The sequence below is a fragment of the Cygnus olor genome, chromosome 5 (genome assembly GCF_009769625.2).
Source record: "Cygnus olor isolate bCygOlo1 chromosome 5, bCygOlo1.pri.v2, whole genome shotgun sequence".
Taxonomy (NCBI): domain Eukaryota; kingdom Metazoa; phylum Chordata; class Aves; order Anseriformes; family Anatidae; genus Cygnus; species Cygnus olor.
This window is the reverse complement of record NC_049173.1, coordinates 28,296,690-28,323,601: the sequence shown is the minus strand read 5'-3', so window position 1 is coordinate 28,323,601 and position 26,912 is coordinate 28,296,690. Positions and strand designations below refer to the sequence as shown.

At 43.5% G+C, this 26,912-nt stretch overlaps 2 protein-coding genes across 14 annotated transcripts in view; both read right to left on the bottom strand.

Moving 5' to 3' along the window:
* Positions 1-8,082: 8,082 nt before the first annotated feature.
* Positions 8,083-19,182, bottom strand: MRPL23 (mitochondrial ribosomal protein L23). The gene is made up of 5 exons (XM_040559599.1): positions 19,030-19,182; positions 18,814-18,936; positions 18,033-18,115; positions 16,088-16,161; positions 8,083-8,427 (listed from the first exon to the last, which is right to left on the bottom strand). The coding sequence occupies exons 1-5, from the start codon at positions 19,086-19,088 to the stop codon at positions 8,263-8,265; spliced, it is 504 nt and encodes a 167-aa protein (XP_040415533.1). The 5' UTR covers positions 19,089-19,182; the 3' UTR covers positions 8,083-8,262.
* Positions 19,183-20,159: 977 nt separating this feature from the next.
* Positions 20,160-26,912, bottom strand: part of TNNT3 (troponin T3, fast skeletal type) — a 30,665-nt gene continuing 23,912 nt past the window's right edge. For all 13 annotated transcript variants that reach the window (XM_040559585.1, XM_040559588.1, XM_040559587.1 and 10 more), the window contains 4 exons: positions 26,656-26,765; positions 25,692-25,782; positions 22,676-22,716; positions 20,160-20,559 (listed from right to left, as the gene is read on the bottom strand). In XM_040559585.1, the coding sequence (XP_040415519.1) occupies positions 20,511-20,559; positions 22,676-22,716; positions 25,692-25,782; positions 26,656-26,765 (291 nt within the window). In that variant the 3' untranslated portion in view covers positions 20,160-20,510. The remainder of the gene's footprint in view (positions 20,560-22,675; positions 22,717-25,691; positions 25,783-26,655; positions 26,766-26,912) is intronic.

Below are 26,912 nucleotides of genomic sequence, written 5' to 3'. Positions count from 1 at the left end.
GAATGGAGGGGGCACTTTCCACTGCAGACCCCTAAGTGGTTCCCAGACAGACAGAGCAGGGGCACTGGGGAAGTGACTACCCGTAAATAATTTCTACAACAGTAAACCAAGGCAGCAAGGGAGGTTAAGGAATTGATCCAAGCTCAGCCGAGTAGTCTGGATGTGAAGTTGACTCTTCTGATTCATAAGCCACTGAAGTGACCTCTCCTTTGAGGGAAACCTAGGTGACACAACAGAAGGCACTACACCTTCCCACAGGGTCCAACACACAACTTAGACGTACCATAGGCAAGCCAGCTGCCAAACTTGCCAACCTTCCCAAGCTCCATCTTGGCTGGGATTCTGCAACGCGTCAGGCTGACCCAAAGGTCAGAAAAAGAAACACTGCAAAAGACAGCTCACAGGCTATTTTGCTTCCCGAGGAAATAAGTCTCTTCCTATCCCCACCTCCATCTGCTGGAGTCAGCTTATGCCTTGACGCATGTGGCACTGACGACTTCCCAAAGCTCTTGTTCTTTTAGTATTACCATTAGCTCTTTGATATCTTGGTTATCCACAGAAACAGCCAGAGTGTGTCGGCATCCAGCAAAGTTCTTGGCCCTGAAATTCTGTGGCAAGGAATTGCACAACACTAACCTAACCCAGTGTCGAGTGAAAATATTTCTGTGACAGTTTCTATCTTGCCCTCTTTTTTGTTTCTCTGACAGTCCCCATTCACATACATTGTAAAGGGAGGTACTTCTGGATAGCTCACCTCTATTCACGTTCCCTCTACTTCTAGAATGAGCACTTACAGGGTTTTCAATCACTTTGCACAAGAGGTCTTTTTTTCTTTCCTCAACTACAGTCACAGCTGGTTCCTCAGCTCTCCCTCCATTTGGAAACAGAGTTGGCAAGATAACATGGTGTGGCCCAGTATGAAAGGGATCCTTTACAACACAGAAAGATGTCCCAGGACTGTTGAGCAATTTTCTTATTGGTTACAACAGGAAACGGATAAAAGCACTCAGCTCCTACCAGTCAAAGTTTCTCCTTTCTGCTGTGCACCAAGGCCATACAGAAGAACAAAGCAGTGCTACAAAAGAGCTGCTTTGAGAACAAGACTAAGGTTATAGGCAGACCCATCAGTTTCTGGCATCTTACAAGCCAAAAGGGTAAAGAAAGGTAAGAAAACTACAAATGGCAGAACGCTGCGTTGCTCTCGAGTCTGTTCCAACTGAATTATCCATCACTTTCATCAGGCACATTTCTTTCTACTGCACACGGCAGTAAGCTGCCCGCTGCATGCCGTCACTCTCAGCGCTCAGAAACGAGAACACGTGAAAGAAGCACCCCAAGGGATATGCCTGGTTGTTAACCTAAAGACATTCACCTCCCTTGCTCAGCACCCTTAGTTTTCTCCCTGCTGTTTGAGCTCCTAGACTTGTAAGACACAAGGAAGGGCAGCTAGACAAAACTGCCTCACCCCCTGAGATGCCAGCTGAAAGGAAGGGAACAGTAACACAGATCCCCACTCCCCTCGTGCAGTTGGGACACGATCTCTAGCAATAATGGCACAGGTGAAGCCACCTCAAGCTCCAGGCCCAATTCATTCAGAAGGGTTAATGGCGAGGGGGTTGGAGAGAGCTGCACGTCTGGCTTGAAAGCAACCCACCAGAGGATCCTGCAGGCAGAGGGGGGATTAGTAGTGTTAGGTAACTGCTCAGAGCCCCAATGCCAGGTAGGCCCAAGGGCTTCTCAGGCCTCCTCATGCTCCCCCTGTCGAGGTTTGCCTGAGCAGCCCTTAACAGTGGGGCCCACCTTGGAAGTCCATGGCACAACTATGCCTGCACAAGCAGTAGCAGTATCAGGCCCAACATGGGGGCAAAGCAGCAAACAAAACGGTCCACAAGCTCTTGCAGCTCTGTTTCATAAGGGCCTGGAAAGCTCCTCCCCTTCTCTTCCCCTAGCCCCTCCATAAAAGCTTTGCATGCAGAGCTGCGTCTCTTGGGTCCCTCATTCTCTTGAGCAAAGTAAACAGACCTCCCGTGCAGCGACAAATGAACAACAAACAAACAGAGGGGGAAGAAAGAAAGAAAAAAATCTCACTGCCAACTTGGAGATTTTTTTTTGGCATGTTTAATTTTTCAAAAAAAAAAATAAATGTGCAAGCTATGCCCTGGGGGTGACCCTGCACAGAGCTTCCTCCAGTCCCCCTCGCACTGCTGCAGCCACCCCGTCCTTCCCCGGACGCAGGCGCACGCACACAGAGCCCGAAGAGTCCTGGCACCCAGACGGCTTTTTCTTTTTCAGGCATGCCAAAACAAGCTAAGCTCCTAAATCCCTTTTAGAATCTGGCCTTGTGTGGAAATCTGTTTGCCTCCATCCTCTGTTTATTTTCTTTTGTTTTCAGGTTTGTTAGCCCAAGGGCAAATGTTGTTCCTAGCACCAGTTTTGGTTGTTGGGTGTTTTTTTTTTTTTTGGTATTTATCTTTCAATCAAGTGTTCCTCCTTGCAGGGATAAACAGGATGTTTAGAGACTCTGGGTATGACGACCGGTCTCTGACAGCTGTTGTGACACACCACACACTGGGTTTGCCATGTGTGCGAGCATTGGCACAGCCCCGTCCGCAGCAGCCTGCCTGAGGAGATGGACTGCATGACCTAAGAGGCCTTCACCAGCTCTCCATTTCCAGCACAGGCTCATCGCAAACGCACCACCCGACCCAGAGCAACTCCCTGCCCTCTCCCTCCACTTGCCAACCCCACGGCCATCCCACTCCTAGAAGACTCATTTCGCTTCCTTTGCTGCACCTTTACTTGCTACGCTGAATTACGTTTTGCCTCTCAGGCATTTTTTATTTCCAGGTACGTACACATGGACAATAGTCCAAGTGCTTCTAAACCACACCGATTCAACAGAGGGAGTTTCCCCAGCCTTTTTTTAGGAAAGGAACTTTTCCAAACCCTGAATCACTGACATTGGTCTGACTCCTAAGCCCAAAACTTTGCAAAAATGAAGCACAGACAGCATTAAGTAAGGGCCAGATCCCAAGCAAGACCTACCTACCTAGAATACCACGTGTGGCCTAAAGATGCTTTCTGAAGTCCCAGTCACCACAGAAGAAAATGAAATGCCTAATTGCGGACTGCGCGAATACTCCAAAATGGTAATTACTTTCCATTCATTGCCCTTAGAACAGCTGAAGGCAGGAAAGGTTAAGAGACTGATAATTACTTATGTTTTGTAATTACAACAACCAGTTTTGCACCAGGCCCCGGTTCCAGTGTTCTCAGGCCCCAGAATAAATGAAGATGAGGTATCTCCTGCGTTCTGCAAGCTGGGTGTGCCCACATCAGCGCACACTTTGATAAGCCGTACTGTATACAAAGAGCTAAAATCTGTCTAAACAGCCATAAGTCACTCTAAAAGAGATGGCTCGGCAAGGATGTCATCTTAGCTACTCTAAAGCCTTTCACATTTAGAGGAAATATTTATAAAAATTACCTCTCTTCTCCACAAACACATGAATCCTAAACAGCAATGCTCATTTTTCCCCATTACAACCACTTTAAGAAATTCACAGGTCAGATGACAACACGTTGCTGACTTTCGGGCTGCTTGGGCCCAGCTTGTTCAAGAAACTTGGTCCTGCAACACTTGTCAAGTTCAAGCACTGAAATCCATTCCAGGTAACATTCAACCGCAAGCTTCTGGCCTACGCACAGAAACTACGGCATGAAATTTTATGGTCTGTGTTATTCAGGAGGTCAAAAAGGATTATCACAATGTTCCTTTTTACCCATGGTGTCTGTGAGCCTTGGCACATAAGCAAAGGCTCATGTCTGGAAAGCCATTCTCAGACAACTGTTTTAAATTGGACTCCGAGCAGTCCTTGAACTCCACTTTAGTAGAAAGCAGCACTGTCAAGATAACGGTTTTATGGCTTTCAGTCCTTCTAGCAAAAATAGTGCTTGCTTTGTGTACCTTGCCCTGTTTCACACAGTAAGCAGATGTCCTCTACCCAGCCCTTTCCACTCTCTGCAAGCCATTCCACAAACAGGCCAGCGCTGAAGAAGCAATAGTCTCTTACAACCTGAAAACTAAAACAAGTAAAATTATTTTCTTCATTTTTTTTTTTTATTTTTCTTCATTTTTTTTTTTTTTTTTTAATAATTGGGATAACCTGGATGGACCAGAAATTTTCCAGCCATGAACAGTTTCCACAGCAAGACCACTTCGGATAAAGTAAGCATAATTTTCCCACTGTTCCATTGATTCAGAAGTGCTACCAACGGTGGGCCCAATAGACTGTTGAATACCTTTCTGTCAGCAGATCCATACTTAGGGAGTCCCAGTATGGAAGCAGGTATCTGAAGCTCTAAATTATCCATTCTCAGTCATATTCACCCTCAAAAGAGGGTCACTTACCCTCTCAGCGATGTGGCTTTCCATTATACAGAGCAGGAATATTTGCTAAATAGATTACAATATCCCTTCCCTGGAATACACCACAAGGTTGTATTTACTTTTTTCCCCATCATTTATTTTATTTAGCCTTTTCTCTTCTCTTAGCCACCCAGTAGCCTACCATAGGGGGAATGATGCGTAAGACTGAACTGCAGGATATACACCATTTCTGACACGGGGTGCTTATACACAAAAGATGAAACTTTGTGACTTACCAGCTGAGCTGCACTATATGTCTTCCTACTTCAAGTTAGCTGTGAAAATAATCAATTTGCGCTCTCTGAGGTCATATGGTAAGGCTCAGGTGACAAGAGGTTAGAAGACATGGGAATTTTGTCACCTGTACACACCCACATGTTCTTAACATGATCCACAAGGAACCTATCAGCAGGACCTGAGCAGGAACTACAAAGGAAAACTCATTTCAAAACTGTAATACTTATAAAACCAGTTTATGAAGTCACGGTTTCTGTAACTCATTTCAGTTTGATTTAAAAAATAATAAATACAAGCAAACAAAAAAGCAACTGCATGTTCCCTCTGAAGCATACTGGTATTGCTGAGACAACCCTCATCATAGCTGGGTGCCTTTCTCCGCTGGAGTGGCCTACGCAGACAACTGCGCATCTGCTGACTGTTCCAGCACATTGCTCTCTTAGGGGGGTTGCACACGTACAGAGGGGAATGAAACTGCGCTCAGCACCTCCCCTGCACGTCACTGCAGCCAGCAGCTGCAGAGCCGTGCATGCCAAGTGCAGGACGTGGCTTCTCCTGCATCACAGTGAACATCAGCCTCTTCAACCAAGTCATTACTTTGGTCCTTGGAGAAGTTACTCATACGTCTATATGAACCCCCAGCCCGCAGGTACGGCTGTGGACATTGCCAAGGACAGCTCGACACCTCTGAAGCGGGGCTACTCGCAGGATCTGCCGAACCCTTGCATCACCCAAAACAACGGGATGTGCTGGAATGAGCATGATTCAGTCAACACAGCTACAGAACGTGATCCCTTGTTCTCCTCGCTTCGTCACTCATCTGCTGTGCTTCTCTAGTATGTGACACAAACACTGACTCCATATTCAAGCATTGTTTGCATTATCTTCTAACCTACCTGTACAGGTTGGGGGACAGGACCGGTGAAGCGCCATATTATAATAACTGGAACTTCCTCTAAAATACCGGCCAACAAGGGACTGGAAGGAGTTGGCATCTTCATAATCCTGCTTCCATGGAAATGTGGAGCATCAAAGCAAATAGGGCTTTGAATTTTCTTTTTTAAATCTTACCTTTATTTCACAGGTATACTAGCTTAGAGGTAGCTGGTAACAAAAGTTCTCTCTGAAGTAGCTTGAATATCTGCCAGAATTTGGTTGCAGCAACTTCATATAGATACGGGTACACTCATCTCTCTATTTCTTTCCTTTTGTGTCACTCCAGTCAGAAACCTGTTTTGAACATGAGCTAAACATTAATCACCCATGGAGAAATCAGAGCAGCAAAGCATGGTAGACCTGCCCTGTGACTTTTGATACTCACTCAGCCTAGCGCATATTTGGTACTGCAAATAAACTCCTCTCAGCTTGGGTTCTCAATGCCAGTACAGGAGCTGGTGACTCCAACCTCTCCTGAGGACCACAACAGGGAAGGCAGAGAGGCTGATGGTTAATATATTACTTGCTGTTACACCTACCACATGGAGCACAGCCTCATTCATCCAGAACTATCACATACCTGACTGTTTGCTTGCTCAAGGCTGACCAGCCAGCTAGGAAGATATATGGCAGCACTAGATGAATTCTTTTCATTTTATCATCACCATGGTGAAGATGGAGTTACCTATATTGGAAGTCACCACAAAGGAAAGTGATGAAAAAATATCAAACTCTGTAATATTATACCGTAGGAGCAAAGCCCGAGACCCATTACTCTAAACTGAGGTGGGAGTTTGAAAAACAACCTCATTAAAAATGAAAAACAAAAATAAAGGAAGGAGGTTTGGGGGGAAAGCTGTGTACCGCAGGAGAGAAACCCTTTTATCTAGACAAGTTCAGTCCTCCTGCTTTAAAACTGCCGGTCAGCTCCTGATTTAACCTGGAGTTTTACATGTCGCTACAAAACTCTGGAAGTGTTGGCTTTGCAGATATGCCAAACACACAGACTGTTTTCAGGGAACTCAGTATTTTTCCACATCTACTATTGTAACTCTGCTGGCAGGCTAGGAGTAGCAAATCCTCCCTTATCTCCCTCCTCTCTGAGAGCATCTCTCTGTTTAAGCACCAGCTAACTTACACAGATCATCATGCAGATCCCCCCTGGAAGCTGGACAAAGAGGGGGGTGGGAGAATCACTGAAGCTGTAAGCAACAAACCGCAGAAGGAGATGGACTGTCGCGCAGAGGGGAAGTAGCAGGAGGAAAGAGGCGACTAATGAACAGAAGGGGGTGCGTAAAATCCTACTTGGATTGCCTCTCTGGGGAACAGCTGTTTCCTTGTAAACATCTTGCTAGCTGTCCAAACAAGAAGTTCAGACACAGAACAATAATGGAGAGCACCCGGTAGAAGCATTCAAGGCAAGGCTAGGGCTCATTCACTACCCTGCCAATTGAGTGGCAGCATTCAGAAGCAAGGGAAACTTCAGCTGTGTGTTTAACCCTGCACATACTGGCACTGTGGCCAATGGCCTGCAGAAACGCACCCTTCCTTCTATCCACAGCAAAGTCCTCCCTAGCCCTCCTTCCCCCCCCACCCCCCCCACTGTTTCTGACACACTGGCAAAGCACGTTCCTTGACAAAGGCAAAGAGGAAATATCCTCATCAAAGCAAGGAAAAACAGCTGCAGAGCCAAGAAACAAAAAACCTAAACGTGGCAGCCCTGAAGGCCTAGAAAAGTTCTACCACTGCCCTGGCATCAGCAACTTGGAAGTAAAGGGAGTTGCACCAGAAGTAAAAAGAGTCTTTTTACTAGTCCGGAGCACAAAACAGTCTACACTTGCAGAAGCATTTTTATGCCAATACAACTGTGTCTACACAGGACTCTTGCCAGCACTGCAAGGTAGCTGTGGGCAGGGGAAGGAATACTAGCACAACTGTGCCCTGAAACGTTCCTGGGGCAGAGCAGTCACAAAAGGCAACTACCTGCATTCCACAACAGCCAGCAGAGACTGCACTATGTCTGTCCATTCCCTGAAGCTTCTGGGGATCACACACATGCCCAGCCACAAGCCTATCCAATAAAACCTGCCCCAAAATGCCACATGGCCATTAACAAAGGAGTAAAGTCAGGCTACATACACATCCTCAGGAAAGGGGGTCACTTTGGAAGGAAGGCAATGCACAGGACAGTAAAAGACACCATAACTGATAATAAGGGAACCCTACATCCTGAGCCTACAGTCTAATAACCTACAAGTTCTTGTCCACCTCTAGCTGTCTTATCCTGATGTTTTTACGTAACATTCAATGCCAACCACACTTAAGCTGAGAAACGAAATGCCTCTTACTTCCACTCAAATGACCTGTAGAAGCAGGAACAAGGTAAGCACAGTGACACTCTCATTCAGAAACAAGAAGCAATTCCACATTTCAGAAATAGTCCACAAGTTCACAGGGAAGATCTGATGTAGTCAGATTTATTTTACCTTTTTATTTCTTTAGGGCCATTTTGTTGTAGTCGTGCATAAATAGCCAGGAAAATAGACACTCTAGCAAGGGCTGCTCAAGAATAAACCCTTGGTCATTACAAGAAGAGAAGAGTTCAAGTTCTGCTGACCAAAATTCCTCTAAGGCTACAGAAAGGCAGCTGGCTTGTTGCATCAAAGTCCGAACCAATCGGGAACTCCACCTCGTCTGGGGTCACCCTTCTGGATCTGCTGCTCTTTCTCTAGATATTTCTTCCTGAAGTCATCAAAAGAGCGAGCTTCTTCATCTTGTTCTTTCTCTGGAAACAGGTTGGGAAACTGAAAGGTTTGTCCTTTGCCCTAAAGAGAAAACAAATGGTCAAAATGATGCCTCTTAACTCCCAAGATCTCTTTCCACTGCTCTCCCCAAGATACACATATAACCCTCCTCCACAAGCTAACTTTCAGCCTCTTCTCTTCTGTGTGCAAATTAAGACACTGGCATCTTTCTTTACAGAACGAATGGTCAGGAGATGGACACCTCTTCAAGATGCTGAACCACCTCAGAGATGTTGTAGGAGCCACACCGTAAAAGCAAGATGAGCAAAGTAAGTGATTTTGTTAAAGTCACAGCATCGGAGAAAATGCAGGCAGGGCACGCATTCATTATGTTAATACTTAGGATATGAATCGCAGCTATAGCTGTTTAAATCTTGTCTAAGGATCAGAAAGAACATACCTAGCAGCTGTTATTATGGGGTGTAATGTGGGAATACATAGTAACAGATATCAGAGGTCTCTTATCAACAGAAATAAAGTCTGCAGTGTAAAATAATTAGTGGGAACAATCTGTCTAATACATCACTGATGAGATTAAAGTGATTACATCTGCATCAGTCATTCTGCCTAACAGACAAGTCATTTTAGTATAACATCATCATCAGATCTATGTCTCCCACTTGGAAAATAAACATTTGCTTGGTCTCTGGTTTTTATCTAACAGCAGGAAACCATTATTCTGTGGAAATGTTCTATCCCATTAACATTATCTACTTACTTTTTAGTGGTGTTTGCACTAAGCACAACTTCATTACACTCAACAGTATCAGCCCCTTCCATTCCTTTGCATTCCATATGGGACTCTGCATAATAAAACTCATAACTGATAGCTCATAACTCTTAAAATTATTCTCCAGAATAGTTACAAATCTTATCATACATTAACTTTTCTGGCAGAATACTACATATAGAAATCTCAACAAAAGCATGTAATTGCTTCAGATTAAAACAGTTTTTTCAGGTCAGCCACTCTTTCTATTTGTGCAATAAAAATAACTGAACCAGAGGCCCAGTTACAAAATGGTTCTGCAAAAGAGATAAAATAAGCCTTCTACAACACGGCTACCTATACTGCATTTTGAGATAAGAAATGTGACATAATTAAATAAAGAAAAAAAACCCTGCCACCACGTCCCTAACCCAGCTGAATGTGTGCTATGTTCCATTTAGCCATATACACTCAACAGGGTCATTTACAGGTGTGAAAGAATTTAAACCTCAAGCATACACTTTGGAAAGAAAAACCATGACTTATCCCAGTTGAGCTTATCCAGACTAGAATCTAGGAAATATCAACTCATACCCAGCAATGCTCCGGTTGTTTTTGTAGTGCATACTTCTTGGGGGTTTCCTAAGAGCCTGACCATACTACAAAAACAACAAGGGAGCTGCTGTGTACATTGCGCTTTCCTAGATTCTAGTTTGGATAAGATCAAGTGGAACAAATCATGGTTTTCCTTTCCACACCATACACTCGGGGGTTTCAACTCTTTTGTACCTTTAAATTACCACCAGGTATGCTTATAATAGCTGTCCTATGACAACTGAAGCATAGCTCCATTTTGAGGCACAGCAACAGGCCTTATCAATGGCCTTGAACAATCCCAACACCGTAGCCTACTGATGCTCTTCCTGTAGTAGGATCAGCAGCAAGCACCCTTGAGGCAAAGGGCTGCCCAAGAGTTTGGCACGCTGAAGCATTTGGAAAATAATTTGTTTACATTACAAAAAATTACTGCATTTTAACTGCACTGCAGGCAGGTCGCTCCGCCCTGTGGGACCCATAGGACAGAGGAGGCTGATTCTAAGGACTCATCCATCCTGGAGAGGAAGCCATTTTAGTTAAACAAGTTGGAAAACAATTCAGGCTAACATGGTAGGCATACCACCTACGCTGAAAATTTGAGAACTATTTATATTGGTAACAGTGTAGTAAGGGGCTGTTCTTGTTATGCAGCACTTCCATTCTGGTATGCTTCCAGCACCAAAGCACTTCTCTTACTGGAGAGTGAAGGAAAGCTGTCCCTAAAGCATACTAACAACGTTCATGGTTAATTCACTAAGCATTGCAAAACAGTTATTATTTTTAAAAGAGGAAAAAAATTAAAAGGATATGCATAGAAACTGTAGTGAAACCAGGCAAACCTTTCAGCTGTTTATCAAAGTGCTCACAGTTCCCATTTCAAGGCTGGTGAAAGTCAAATATTGAGCTGAAAATGTCAATCTGTATCTGGAGTCTTTTAATAAATCAAAATCAGCACAGACAAGTTGGCTTTTTCCAGCTCTTGTTTTGTGAAGAAATTCTGATTTTGGCTGGCAGCCAGACACGATTCGAAACAGCCAAGACATTACACCCTGAGAACTGAAGGTTGATAAATCTTAAGTAACAATACTATGCAGTAACACTGCACTGTAAGACTCTGGAGTGATGAAAGCTGTATGAAAAATAGCTGTTGTGCATGCTCAGTAGCTAGTTTTCATCTTGGGTATTTCAAAATTTCAGAAATACCAAAAGGCATCGACTTACATAAAAGGCTGAGAGTCTATCCAGGCATATTTACATTCGGTGCATCTTCAACATGATGCCAGAGGCTACCAGTGTTTTAGCTCCTATGCCACCTTCTTAAAACAATGCCTACCAAAGGAATAGAGGGATCATCACTCCCTTATGCAGTCCTGCTTAAAGTAGACTTTTTTCCTTTGTAAAAGTTTTCCCTTCTCTACAGCAACCATCTGCCAGCTAAGATAAATGCCTCCTTCAAATGAAATCCTAACCAAAATAAAGCAAACAACTGAATTTCTACTTTGTTCATCAGTGTGTTTTACCTGGTTTCCAAACTGCTAGAGCATGAACTACTAGCATATTCAACTAGGAAGCAAAATTTTGCATTCTTATTCCTAAACCTTACATTTATTCAGTGTTTTACCTTTTGCAAGCCGTTTAACCAGTCTCCCCTTTCATCGCTGATTTATCGAAATTCATAAGCTGAAATGGCCTCTAAAAAAACTAGGATTTGGTCTTTGTTTAGAACTTCTGCCAGCACAGTTACCTTAGTCAGAAGCACAGAGAAAAGTGGAGAAGATGAGAACAGCCTCCTATCTGACAGTTGTGCTAAAAGAAAGCACCGTAAAAAAAGACAGATGCTGGCAAAAAAAAAAAAAAAGGCTATTTTGCTCAGATAATTTAGTCTGTCTTGGAATTGGATGGTGAAAAAGTTGTCTTACTGGCAGTACCGCAACACGAGGTGATACCTCTGGAGTTTGTCAGGATAAGCTCTACCTCCATATCCTCTAATATCTAAATGAGCTTTTATAATGTTAGACAAAGAAAGATAAATAAATAAATGGAGCAATGAAGTCATAGAAGCATTATTAAAGCACCTAAAAATAAAGTCATTGTGATGATTTTACATGTTGGTATTCTAAATTTAGGGCCTTCCCAGAGACCTCCCCTCTTTCTACAAATTCTAAGGTTATGTATAAGATGTGTGGTCCAGTGTTTAGATTACAGAAATGGGAGCCATTAAACTTCTACTCCTGCACAAATCTAATCCTCGTTTCAGCCTTACCCAAATGTAAAGCTGATTTATATACATGGTCTTATGAGGATTCCTTTATTAAATACTAAAATCCTTCAAGATAACAAGAGACCTAAGCACCAAACATATATTTTCATCTTAGATGTCAAATCTTTTTGGTTATAAAGGTTGAAAACACACCTTGTTTCTTTGAGTTTGCAGAAGGAGTTACAACATGAAGTGGTACAAATTGCCTCCATTCATTTTAATGGGAGGTTAAGTGACCACAATTAGGCCTATGAAGTCAAGTGTTAGCCTTTCCACTGCTGAGCCTCATGTCAGAAAACTTCTAGGAGGATTATCCAGCACAAACTCACTTGTACTTTCTGACCTTTGCGTCCTCTGAAAAGTTTAGGAATGGAAGGTCAGCACAGATATTATTGTGTAGGAATGACGCAGCAAACACTGATCATGTAAACAACTGTGAGGTCTTCTGATTATTTAGATAATTGAAGCACTTACTACTGTCCTTCAGAATTAGGAGAAAAGTGATGTTTATAGTATAGTTAACTAAAAAAATGTTGGACTCCCAACAGCACGGGATTCAGTCCAGCAGTAGCAGCAAATGCAGCTAAGTTTAATAATCCAGTGCATTTCAACAATTCTCCTCCTATTGCACTTGGTAACATCTGATGTTAAAACGTATGACAGAACAGCACAGAAAGCAACTGCAAAACCCACACAGGAATGACACAGCACACAGGGCATCCAAGTTTCCTCTGAATTCATTACATGTCAAACGAAAACTGCTGTCACATCTGATGTGCAAATGGGTTAATTAATATGAACATACAGGACACGCTAAGCAGGGTTTGAGGAGAAAACATTTGCAAAAATGTTCCCAGCGGTGCCATCATTCATGCAGCTAAATAGGTGTTAGTCCTAATGTTGACAAGGTCAGACTCCTTTTTACAGCCATCTCCATTAGATTTCTCAAAACAGGTTTAATTAAAAATAGGTCTGGATTCCAGAGGCTTGTCTACAGTTGGGCTCCCACGGGTGCTAACACCTGTTGAGCTAAAGAGTGAGAACAGTGAAGGAGGAGGAGGGGATGTTGTTGTTTTTTTTAATTTCCCTGATGTTGATGCAACTGTAAAGTTTCCCACTGGCTTTTTTTTTTTTTTTAGTAATATTAGGATAATTACAATTCTATCCGAGTAAAGAGAAAAGCTGCTTTATTACTTTCATTTTAGTTACTTGGAAAAGATACATACTTTTGCTTTTAATTAAAAAATCAAATAGCATTAAAAAGTAGCATTTGATAAGCCTCAAACTTAAACCTTTCTCACCACATTCCAGAAGGGGAAAAAAGGCAGGCAGACTCTGGAATGGTAAGATATTGTTGATCCACAGCCTTCTATGATTTGAGGTATTTTTTTAGTGTGAAAATATTATGCTTGGACTGGTCATGTATTTGTCCAGTTACAGCCTGAGAATAAAGTAAACAGCTCTGAATCTCCAAGAAATAGTATTTGGAAAAGAAAGGACAACAATTCTTACATATGGAGCAGCTGAGGCACTGACACCTAAGGGTGTATTGGCTATGACTTCACGTACCTTCCACCTTTGAGACACTTGCGTTAAGTTATGGATATGTATGTTGTGCTGGGACACATAAGATGATGTTTTATGAAGGAGGCCAGCATAACTAGTCATAAGAAATACACTCAATTTCATTCAGGTAAACCACACCAGGACTGCTTCCAAGTCGCACTGGGAAGAGCAATACTTCCACCTAGTGGGCAAGAGAAAGATCAACCCAAGACCTTCCAAAAACACACACTTATTTTTCCAGCCATAAGCAGTTTTAACTTGAAACTGGATTAATGAGGGAAAACACAGCTGGTAAAAATGGTGGGAAAGCCCTGCTACTCTGACTCACGGCAGATGCAAAATAATTCTAATGAAAAATGGTTTTTACAGTGGTTACCAAACTTTCCTAAATTAGGCAGATATTAACAATGGACTACATGGGGCCTGTTTTGGCCTGAATCACACCATGAATGAAGGGAAAACCTTCAGTTTCAGAAATGACACTGGGTTTCTGGCCTCACCCACTGTTTAAAGCTGGTGTGAACACAGAACTGGGAGCTCATTGTCTGAGACAACAGAACCAGTGATGAAAAGCAAAGAACAAAAGAGGAAAAAAAAAAGACAAACCTAAATGTTAGAGCTCACAGACAGCAACAGTAAGAGAACAGAGAGCAAAGAGGCACAGGATGAGGTGAAAGGAAAACAGGCACACCAAGTTTCACTGACGAAATCTAGATAAATGGTCAGAATTCCCTCACTTGGGATGCTGTACAACGAAAACTAAAATGCAGTCCCCTGACCCCATTCATGGGAGAGATGAAAACGTGGCATTCTTTAGAAATTGAGGATGATATCACTGGATAGGACAACACAGTAAGAGACACCTGCTCTCTCAGGTACCAGAAACACTCCACAGCCACAGTACCACAGGGCTTTGTGCATTTTCCATTCCACTGCAGTTACCCACAAGGTGATGGCAACTATTCTAGGTTCAGAAGTTCGATTTGAAATAAACATTCAAAGGCACTGCCTTAAATGAGTGGCTTCCTCCATAGAATACCACTGAATTTCTCCGTGGGTTGCAGACTGCTTCCCTTCGCAACTCAGCAGACACAGAAACAAGACTGCATTAAACGTAGTAAAATAGAAGTTGAGAACTGACCGAGGTTCACTAGAGATGCATGTCTGCTTCTATCTTGGGAAAAAAGTCTCCAAAAGCAAAGCCATCACCAGCAAGAGGCTATGGCATTGTAAAGTGCCTGCAATTACCTACTAAGGAACAACACCCAGAGAAAGCAACTTGTACAATACAAAATCACTCCTGACATTCAATTCTTCAGCTGTGTTCTTAATAAGTCAGTCATACCTGAACTTTCGCAGACAAAAACACTGCACAGGCAATAGCATTCCCTCCACCAAGGAGAATCTGTCTACCGAAACAGTGCCTATTCCTTGAAAAAGGCATACAATTTTTTGCTATCATAATGTAAATCCTTGTGAAGATGACGTTTTCTTTAACTTCAGCACACTGAATCAAGCTTAGTCCTCATCTAAATATAAAACTGTTATTTCTTATTAACACTGTATTTTATATCGTTCTTTTAAAGATAAGGGCTGTCTACAAAAACAGAGTCCTCACTTTTCTTTCCACTCCCTTCCCTAGAAAGGGCTTAAAGAAAATTTTTCTAAGCTCATTTAAAATCGAAAATTAAAAAAAAATAAATCAGATTTCCCATTGTCTACGCATCTTTAATTTGACCCCAAGTCCTTACAAATTCTTACGCAATCTTTATACTATAAGATCATGCAATGTTCCCTCACACTGACTCCTTGTCCCGGGACAGAGTAACATTGAGCTTGTGTTGCCAACAGCAATTTTGAACTTTTGGTTTTACAACCATAAATAGCATTCCTTTAAAGTCATTTTGGTACCTGAAGGGCTTTTCTATCACTGGTGGTATTTCTTTCTTACTTGTAGACAGGTAAGCCCAAGAGAAGACCGAACTATAATGTGCTCCTGTTATGAAAGAAACTTGTAAGAACATGAAGCACCTTTTCCACTGGGCAACCAATATACATTTCAGAACCCAGTTTAGCCACAAAGCACACTTGTTAGACATGACTAAAAGCTCTCCAGGGAATACGCCTTAAGTCTTCTTGGAGATCCAAAGAGCTTTAATAAGAAGTTCCCCACCCTTACAATATATTCTTTCACTTACTGGACATTTCAGCAATCAACCACACAAGCCGTGAACCTTCCAGCACAGACAGTACAGGGTCAGCATGAAATTCGCTGACAAAGCAGCACCATATGACATGAGGCCCTAACTTACATACAGGCCTCAGACACAAATGGTACTAGAAAACTAACAATTTGCTTAAATTTGTTTTTCAAACTAAGTCATTTAAATTAGTGATTTCCTTTATATGTTCTGGAACGTATTAAAGAAAATGCCTTCATTAGAGGAGTGGAAGATACAGTCAGCTAATTGGACAGTTCACCAAGCATTACTTGTACCTTGGCTGACAAACAGCCCCTTCTTTCCCTGCAAGCATCCGTATTAACTCACCAGCTGTACATAGGCAACCTTGTAATCTGGCTTCTTCACCCTCTGATTCTTGTGGTTCTTCTTGTTGTTCGCACCTGCAGAAATGAACAGTCCAATTTTTAACTTCACAGGACTTCCAAGTACCCCAAAGCAAGGCCAAGCTGAAGGGGGGGAGGGGGGGGGGGGGGCTCACCAGTTTTGATTTATTGTTAAGATGATTACTTCTTCAGTACAAACATAGATACCACACAGCAGTACCAAAATTACTAAAATGTACTGAAGTTGGTAAACTGCTTACATGTAAGGAGAGGAGGCATCACCAGACGCAGGCTGCTGACAGCTGTTGTGCCTTCAAGGTCACAACACAAATTTTGCAAAGAAGCAAGGAGGCAAGACTTCTGAGTAGGGGGGCAGGAGAAATAAACTGTCCTGCCAACATTAACTGCTTCAGAAAGACAAGGAGGGAATGACCACTAAGCAGCTTCAAACTTGTCAATTTTTACTGCTCAGCTAATGAGCAGGCTCTACGCTTTATATATCAGAAAATTACACTCTACACCCCAAAAAAATCAAAGCACCTTCACTTCCTGCAAGTATGCTGGGCACAACTGAGTGGAAGTTCAATTTACTCCTTGCATGTTAGGCAAACATTAAAACTCTTGAATTATAAGACGTTCTAAGCCCCTTTCCTCTTTTATTCCCTGACTATACATATTCTACCACCACTTCCTTAAGTACTGAGGGACTGGACAGTTTTAAGGACAAAAGCAATTATTTTTCAGTGCTGTATGAAATAACGTGTTTGCTCTTAGGATTTCATTTAATTTTATTTTTACATAGACACATTGCAGATGATGTTTTCTTTCTCTTCTTTTATATGCTCTGACTTTTACAACCTTCTCTTGAAGTTTTTTCTTTCATTCTCCATTTTTCACTATGACAGCTCTTTTTCCCTATGCCCTTTCAAATTTGTCACTACTCTTACCATTATAAACACATCAATCGATTCCTTTGCTAGAATCAGTACACGAAAAAGAGGAATCCAACCAAAGATGTCCCAACAAACAAGTCACTCTCCATTTGATTAATGCACTGCCTGGTGATCAAAAACGTACATAATGTAAAAATATATTCCTGACTTTGCACTACATCCAAAATACAGTCAGAGAAACTCTGGGAAGGGAGGCATTCACACGTAAATGTGACTTTGTAGAATTCTAGCCTAGTTCAATCAGAGATGGGTCCCTCTGTTCCAAGTCTGGGTTCAACATAACTTCAATTAAGAATGATTTTTTAATGATTCTTTTGGTGGTGGTGTGAGGTTTTTTGCGCAAGGGTAGTGCAAGGAAGAAACACAGTAAGTGGAAGCATACGAGTCTGTAGCAGAAACGTAGTAACTACAGGTTATGAAAAACTGAAAGTTTGTCAAGATGTGTTTCTGATATTTTGTACTTGTCTAATTAAATAATTTGTTCTCTCTACAAATTTTGACTTCAGTTAGACCATAACACCTCCTCTCTGTGCATGCTAGGTAATCTCAACTCTTATTAGTTCATAAACTTAAAAAATAAGTTTTATTACTAATTTTATTAAAATACATGAAGTAGTTCCTTTTGAAGAGAGGCATCCACCGGTCTTCAAGGAGAAATGGTACCAGCTACCAAAGCATTTGGCATGGGTTAGATACGGGTCAAGATTTTAAGACTTTTTTAATTCATTTTTTTATTTTTAAAAATAAACTTATGTTGTAATCTAATGAAAGTATTCAAATATGAAGCAGTACATACAAAGTGGTACATACTTGTTTTAAGGAACAATAATAAAAAGAACTGAGCTGAAGTTGCCACCAGCAACAAACCTGGAACTAAAGTTTGTAGAAAGCTACCGGACCTTTTGACATGAAAAGCCTCTTCTGGCTGAAAAGATAAACTGCATTTATCCCTTTGAATTACTCAACTGCACTTACCATACTGTATTCTGGTCCTCACAGCAGCTACTGGCACATTATATATTTTTTCAAGGTAATTCTTGATATCCACTTTTGTCATTCTACGCAACAAGAAAACATTTCAGGGAAAGAAAGAAGGAAAAGTAGAAATATTTAACTAAGTTCAGAACAGAGCCACAGTATTTACAGGCAGGTTGATAGTCTGGAATAGATACGTCTTCCCCTTTCAAACAAGGTAGCTTCACCGCACAAATGTATAAACCCAACATAGATCATATGCTGTTACAGCAATTCATAGCCCATAAATTGAAATAATGTTAAACATTTTATTCTCTGGCACCTCAGCAGTCAAAACATGAGGTATCTACTGTACTCAGAGAGCCAGGGTCGGCTTTCTGACTGCCCATGCTGAGAATCCTTTCTAAGCTTCTGAATCTAATTTCTAATGTTTTTGGGACCTGCTGCAGGCATGTGGGCCTTTATGTGTAAAAGCAGAGCAGACAGGACGAGGGAGTCCTGCAAAACTAGCACCTGGACACCACCTCTTTTCCTCCTGGCCACCTCCACCACCTCTCCCTTCTTCCTAACCCCACCTCGGGGCAGGCAGAGCCTCACAGCACCCCGAGAGGAGCCAAGCACAGCTCCTACTTAAACCAGCGCCCTGAAAGCTCTCCCTGGTGAACAATACCCTTCCTTCAGCCACGGGGAGGGCCTTTGAGCACAGGGGGATGCTCCAGAAGCGACGGGGACCCCTGGGCACCCCGCGGCCAGGCTCCGGCCGCCCTCCCCGTGCACTCACTCCATGGAGACGCGGAACTGCACCGTGTCCTCGGGCTGTGGCACGCCGGGCCGCACCGCCAGCATGAAGAAGTTGGGGCGGAAGATCCGCAGCTGGGGGCCGCCCAACTGGAACAGCGGGTACCTGCGGGGAGAGGACGCCCGTAAACCACCGATCGGCGGCCCGACGACCACCGACCCCGACCCCGTCCCTTCCCGGACGCCCATCCCTGCTCACACAGCCCGCCTGCCGCCCACCGCCATGGCCGCAGCCCGGTCCGGAAGCGCCGCCGCCATGGAGGGGCTCCCGCTCTCGCCCTCTGCTGGAGCGGAGGGGTGACGAGGGTGGTTTTTGTGTGTTTTTTTTTGGGGGGTGGTGGTCTCCACCTCATTGGCCCCTGGAGGGGGCAGCGAGGTCTGGCCGTCGCCACAGAGGGGATGTGGTGCTTGGGGTGCGCTAGGCACTGGGCAGGGGTGGGGAATCGTGGCTGCGAAATGGCGTCGTTGAGGGAGTTAGGGAAACGCAGCCCCAAAGTGTGGGACAGCGACAAGCCAGGGGTGGGAGGGACAGGAGGTGTCAGGGGCAGCTCTGCAAGAGCTGTGGAAGCCATCTCTGAGCACCTGACTGCCTGTCCTGCCATCTTGACTTCATGTTGTGGGGTGGGACGCCACCATGATTCTCTTTTCCTCATTGACTGGTGAACCAGAGTGTGTAAGCTGGCACCAGGAAAGGCCAGAAGTTTGGTAGGAAGCCTGGTGGGAAGCCTCCAGTAGGCTTCTTTCCAACCAGGGGCTTCTAAGGTCAGCAAAGTGAACAGCAGGCCTCATGCAACCAACAGCTCACAGCCTGAGTTTGGTGGCAGCCATTTTGTGTCCCTGGCCCCGTTTGACATCTACATAGAAATAACAGAGTAATTCAGGCTTCGCATTGGATTTTAATACTATATGTAGGTTAAGTGTTTCAATAAACATTTTAGTGTAATATTTGAATTAACGGTGCTTTGTGTTGTGCTGTGACATCTGCTTTTAAGAAATGTTGCATACTGAAAACTATGCCACCTGTGAATTCATTCCTTTATACCCAATTCTTTGATTCCATTCATCACTCGATCTTCTAAGTTTGTTTCAAGTACTTTTGGCGTCCAGACTGTCCCACAGATTATGAGATCCCCCAGAACAGAGTTGGCTTTCCTTATTTGCCTGTATGGGGCCTGTAAAACTGGCCTCCAGTCCTGTTTTTTGTTAATGATGCCAAACCTCATTTCCACTTGTAGGGCTGCATTAAATATTAAATAAGGATAGCTAAGGTCCAACTCCCAAATGCCATTTAAAAAAAAATTTTCAAAACACCATTCCAGAAAGCTGTCATTGAAGTAGGTACTGGTTGCGCTTTATTTACAAAATCCAGAGATTTGTACACAGCAATCTACAGGACAGCATAGGGCTGGTATCAGGAGGGTAAAGGACATGCTCAGCAGGAATTGAAGATGCCAGCAAGGAGTCACCTCAGTTCCGCAGGGAACCTGCTTCCTTTTGGCTGAGGAAGCCACCAGACCCCTCCAGGAAGAAAAGGAAGAAAAGCAGCAGCAATAGCCAACCCAGGCTGATGTTGCAATTTTTGTTATCGCTGAGGCACGGGAACACAAGTGGTTTGTGAAGGAAGAAAGAGGAGACCAGCAGCGTTTCGGCATGTCGCTAGGGGCCATCCTGCCTGGTTCTTTACTTCCAGCGCCCACCGACTTTCCCCTTGGCTCCTGCCTTCTTGCTGCTACAATACAAAATGAAAGAAAAACATGTCAGTGTGAAAGAATTGGTCCACTGTGACCACTACTCATTTCTGACTCTCATCTTAGCATCAAGCTTTTACTTTTCACATGTTGGGCATACCCATTATAGAGCACATCCTGAGAAAAACACTGCAGATGTTGTAGAAAGAGGTTCCACCTCAGGCTCTTAGCGAAAGGCTAGGATGTGCATTCCTGAAAGGTAGACCCTTCCAAATTCCTGCATTAACAGGAGACAGGTCTGTGTGATCTCAAAACTAAGTGACAAGCCTATCCAAGCACAGATTTGATGTTTCCTGAATTCAAATTTGCTCTGATCTGGATTTTAGGATTTAGATCTGTTTCTGGAGAAAACTTCCTCCTCATCAGAGAGCTTTAGTCAAGTCCCCTGGATGCCCTAGTCAGAAAAGTGAATGTGGAGACAAAACGCTGAACAGTAATTTATATACAACTAAGAACTGCTTTGCTCTAGCACACCCAGAGTGACTACTTCCTTGCGTCATGACAGCAAGAGTCGCCAAAACTGTGTGGACTTTTTAGGTCACCCCTCACATCAATATTCCCATCTTGCTTATAGCGTGTGTGGGAGCAGTCCAGCTACAGTCCCCACGCAAAGCAAACTCTCTCCAAACAGTATCTTCTTGCACACAGAAGGGCAATCCTGCATGCAAGCCACTTACCTTCTGTCTGAGAAACTGGCACGCCTGGAGCCAGAGAGGGGCCAGGCGTGAAGTTAGTCAGGTTAGATTCTGAACTGGCTCCCATAGGTAAAACCTTGGCACAGCACACCACCAAACCCTTCCATCTCACACATAGGATGAAGAGGCTGCTTCTTGAACAAAAGCGCATGCAAACTGCGGGCACGTCTTTGACACAGAAGAGCATGGGGTTGGGGGGACAGGCATGACATGTTGGGGCCTTGCCATCAACAGGGAGGCCTGCTTTGGAACCAGTGATTCCTCCAGAGGGCAGAGAAAGATGACGAAGACACATCTGGGGAGGTTTTTGTAGTGCTGCCCTATTTGTTCAAGAGCACTAGCCATGTTTATGCGAGGATGTAACACAGTGACACAGACGTACACATAGTGGATACTTTACCTTTTGACCAAGTTAGACTTGATCTATTTGAAAAATTGACCCTTTGCATTAGAGATGGTCGAATGTTTTCTGCTTATTTAAAATTCACCTCAGTGTCCCTTTTTGGCAGACTTCCCACAAGTTCAAAATCCAGTAGAGGAACTGTATAGCTCCTCAAACGAAGGCGGAGTCTTTTTATCTCCACAAACGCCTGTGATGTTTGATGTTATGCCTAACCTTTAGAGTGTGCTTAAGGAGACTTAATAACAGTGTGAAGCAAAAGGATCACTTGATCCTTGTATAACACATCAGCAGACGTTGCTTTGGAATGCTACAGTCTGTTTTGGATAGAAATGCAAATACGCAGAAATCTCATGAGCTGCGGGCTTCCCAGTGCAACCTTTTCAAATGTTCTCCTATTGCACTAAGACTGCGCCATGTCTTTTGGGGGAACAAATACACATTAATGGTACAGCTTTTTGTGGGTGGTGTGGCAGTGCCCCTCAAAAGAGCAGCAACACCCATACAAACCATGACACCACCCAAGTTCACTGCAAAGATGTGGAATAGTTAAAGATATAAGACTCGGAAAAAAAACTAATTAAATAGAAGTCATATGGAGAAGGAAAGTGGGAGAAGAGAGATGAGTGAAAAGAACTCACAACATGATGTTAGTCTTGTTACACACCATTCTCAGCAACCACTTGTTTACCCTTCATAAACAAGGGTTGTCTCCCCTTGTGTTTTCAAAGCACCTCAGTCAGGTGTTTGAAAACCCCAGCAATTAGCAGATGGAGATTTTGCAGACATGGTGTGAAGAAACACAATTTTTCTTTACTAGCTGTTATGTTCACTTCATTTTCCCCTTCATTTTCTCAACATGAGGCAGGATGGGAGTTACCCTTCTATCTTTAGCCTCATTTCATTGCAGCAAGAAAATGTTGGTGTTGAGGCTGAAGTGACTACTTTAAACACTGAGAAGATATCCCCAGCCAGGAGCTAGGAGGGGATATGGGTACTTACTGTTTCTGAGCCTGATCAATCCGGTTCCTGAGGGTGACAATCTGAAAACAACATACATGACCAGGGTTTTTAGAGATAAAGAAACCTTGTTCCCTCACGGAGAGAAGAGTTTTACCTGCTGTAGAGCTGGAAACAGGTGCCTGTGATAGGAATTTATCCTTCCTTTGAAATAAAAGCTCACCCTTGCTTGAAGGAGAAAAATGTTGCTCCTTGGCAATAAATCTTCAAACTAATTTCACATTTCAAGGGAAAGTGAGCTAGAATTTTATAACCCTTATTAGTAGAATCCCAATCCATATGAATTAATTTACTGTGAACTCACATGTCAAACTGCAGACAAGTGAACTCAAATGACTCTCACCTTGGCCAGCTGGAAAGCTGTTGGATGGCCTCATCTCCCCATATGCATTGACCTCATCTTACTTTTCCCCTACTACACATTAGGAAAAGTTTAAGCTTAAAGAGCTTCGGTGGACTTTGGATGGGGACCTCAAGAATGCAGGTCACACATTCTGCCAGAGTGCCTTTGTTGGCTGTCAGAGCAGGAGGTGAGGAGCTTGCAGCAGTCACCATCTTCCTAGCCACTCATCTAATATGAGAGGAAGACTTTTAAAGGGGCTGAAGATGGCAATATTCAAGGAGAGCTTCAGCAACCACAGAGGAAAAGGTTGGAGTGGGGGCTCTGAACATCTTCTCAAGCTCTGGTGGTGACTTCCAGCCACTATGCTCCTGACAAGATGAAGCAAAGATGTGGCTTACCATGGATAAACTGTAGCTTTCAACCTGAAGCATGGAAAAGCAAACACCTACCTTTCACTGCATATTGTGGCCTGACTTAGCGTCTCGATCCTGACCCATAGCCCTGGACTCCCTCCTGAAATCCCAGGACTTCCAGTGCAGATAGCAGACAAGCCCCAAAGAACTAGGGTTCTTTTTCCCTTCACCTTCTTGTTTGTATCCAAGTGAAGGCTCTATCTAGGTTCTACCTAGTTTTCCTTGGGTGAGAAAATGCACTTGCCAAAACATATGCTTTGCTTCTGCTGTTGGTGTAATTCAAAATTCTTCACTGCCTCTGCATGTCCAAGAACTGATGACCCAATATTTCAATATTTTAAGTGGCATTTGACATTCCCCACATGTGAAATGAGAAAAAAAAGTCATACACCCAGGCTGGCCCAACAGTCGGTATTTCCTATCTCATGTCTTTCCATGGCAAACAGAAACAAGAGACTGAAACATTAGCAGGAACAAGACAACACAAGGAAGGAAAGATCAGCAGATCAGTTGCTTTTGTACTTACTTGTGGAAGTTTTATCTGCTGCAGCAGTTTTAAATTGTTTATTGCAACTCAGTATTTTTCCCAGGTGTGGAGGAGAAACAGCTGTGTCTTCAGCTTGACCCAGAGACTTAAGACTTACCTTCACTGACAACCTTGCCATAGTGACCATAACACACTCTCCAAGGAAGCACCAAAGAGCAGCAGACACTAGAGCTGAAGAACAGCTCCATTCCTGCGTGTCCCAATTCCTTCCTTTGTCTCTCCCTTGTGTCCTTGCTTGTCTCCTTCATTCCCTTTGCTGCTTGCACTTACCTTTCCCCTCACTTTCCTTTCCTGCTGTCATCTTCCCTTTGTTCTCCAATTTTTCTTCTCACATCTCAGCTGTGCATTTTCCTTCTACTTTGCAATTCTTTGCACTTTGTGTCCTTGATTCTCTTCATCAGCCACCAATCTCTTTGTCTGTATAGAGGCCTCATGCCACAGCACGTATGTTTCCCCTGCCACTGCCTTAATTCCTGCTGTGCCTCATGTTATCCTTAAACTAGCCTTCTCCAGTATTTTGGGTCTGAGTTAGCACGTGGCCACAAGGTGGAGAATCTTCCACACCCCATACTATTCTTTTCTGTGGAGCCCAAGATGCTACTTGTGCATCCCTAAGCTTCTGCATGTGTCTCAGGTGCATCAGGGTGGCTCTCCTATGCAAATGGAACTGGACATTTGGACAGAGAATTATTTTCAGTGGTGGCCTGCGTGGGTTGCATTTCTTTACCTGCATCCCTGTTGGACCCTGACTCTTCTCCTAAATCACTTCATCTCTTTTCAAAGAACAGAAAGGGAGAGAAAAAGGAAGTGAGGGGAGACATACAAGATTCATTTTCTCTTTTCCCTCTGCACTTGGAGCCAAGTGCCAGTTTCTCTCTGGCACCTGGCCTCCGACCATGCGGCAGGCTCATGCATTTGGTAGCCTTTGCTGCTGCTGTTACACAGGCAAGTTCATTGTACTTACAACTTGGAAAGCTCCTGCAGCCTGCAACGCATTGTTAAAATCTAAGAGAGATTGAGATAGTTACGTTGGTGTTGCTCATTCCCTGTCAATGTGTCTGTGGGATTGGGAATTGAACGGAGAGTAAGATGGAGAGAGATCCAGTAGGATTTCTCAGCCACTGGAACCTGGTGTAGAGGATTGCAGACTGTGACTGTGAAGGAAAGCCATCCACTTTGTGTTACCCTATGACACTGCAGTCAGGTGCTCCTGTCTGGAGACAGGTTTCAGTAACTCCAGAGAGCTCAGTCCACAGGGAATCTGTCTGGGACAGGAATAAAACTTAAAACGTTCAAGTGTGAAGTCGAAGATGGGTTTAAAAATATTACTTTGCAATGGAGATGAACAAATTGAGAGTGTGATTTTTTTTTTAATTTTTTTTTTTGTAACACGGTTACCTATAGATAAACAAGAATGAGCAAGAAGTGTTTGAGTGGGTTCATTTTCCATAAGGATTGGCTTTCTATGAAGGACTGAAAGCCTTGAGAGTGGTCTATACAATTTCAGCCTAAAACGTGAAATCCAGACCAAGTACATTAGGGAAACTGTAGTTCCAGGTGCCTTCTGCTTAAATATTCCAAAAGGTGCACTTGAGAACCAAATCGTATTGCCATTGCATGGCTTTTGCCAGAACAGTCTCAGAGATTCTTACGTTTTGGACCTAGTGCCACTAGAAAAATGGCTTTTTAACTCACCTCATATTTTTTCCTCTTGATCTGCTCTGTAAAGTCATACTTTTCAGTCTCCAGCTGGTATAACCAGTCCCACAGTTCCTTAGCCTTGTCCCTGTGTGTTTATGGGGAGAAGGCAATAGGAGAAACACATCACATCCTGTATTTTCTAGTTTTCACGTCACTTTTTACATTTTATTCAGTGCAGTTCACACGTTATCCTGCAAACCTCTTCTGTCCTCTGAAAGCTACTGACCTCTGAAAGCTAGTCAAGGGCACGTTTCTCACCTTCTCACCTGAGAACCTTTTAGCCTTGCACTCTTGCATGTACCACGCACTAATGTATTTCTGACAGATTTATTTTTCCCCCTAATTCTTAATGAAAGAAAGAGTCCAGGGGAATTAGATGAGAAGGAATAAAGGCTGAATGCCCCAGAGATGAGCAGAGCAGCTGCCATTGTGTAATCTCATCCAATCCAGGGACAAGGTGAGCCAGCCTGGTCCTTCAGTCACATGTAAACTCCAGGGTGTAGAGTCCAGGCCGTCATCTGAAGACTGCTCTGCACCAGATCACTTGGCCCCCAAGCCTTCAGCCTCAGTGGATATCTGTACCAGTACCTTAGCAGCTCTAACTCACTGTGGGAATGCTGTTGTAATACAGATCCCAGTCTGAGGGTTTGTTCAGCTATCTTAGAGCTGGGTTTAGAGTTTGTACCTAGTCCAGTAGATGGCTTCTCTTAATTAGCAGGAGAGGTTAATGGAGCTATACCAACAGCATGGCTAGATGGCTACCAAGCCATTTCAATAATACCCCGTCCCATTTCCCTCTGTTCTCCCGATCAAAGAAAGGCAGAACTTAATGTTGTCCCTTGATGAATTTCAAGGAAGGCCCCCTCCTCTCCCTCGTTCTTTCACTAGAGAAAACCCCAGGACAGTAAGAGCAAATTTCAGTGGATTACATTACAGTGAGTGCGTTTAGGCATGTTACCTCAGCTTGTCTTCATTCAGGTGATCGATGTTCAAGGGCTTGCGCCTCTCCGCCAGGACCTTCTTCTTCGTCTCTCTAGCTGTTTGCTTCTTCCCTCTCTTCTGGTCAGCCTGTTCTCAGAACATAATTAATGTCAGACTGCATTCAGGCTGAATGAAGTAAGTTCAGTGATGGAGAATGTAAGACAAGCCACTAGGGATCCAGAAGAAGGAAAGTCAAGCTTTTTTCTTGACTTGTAATAAAGACAGTCCCCTGTC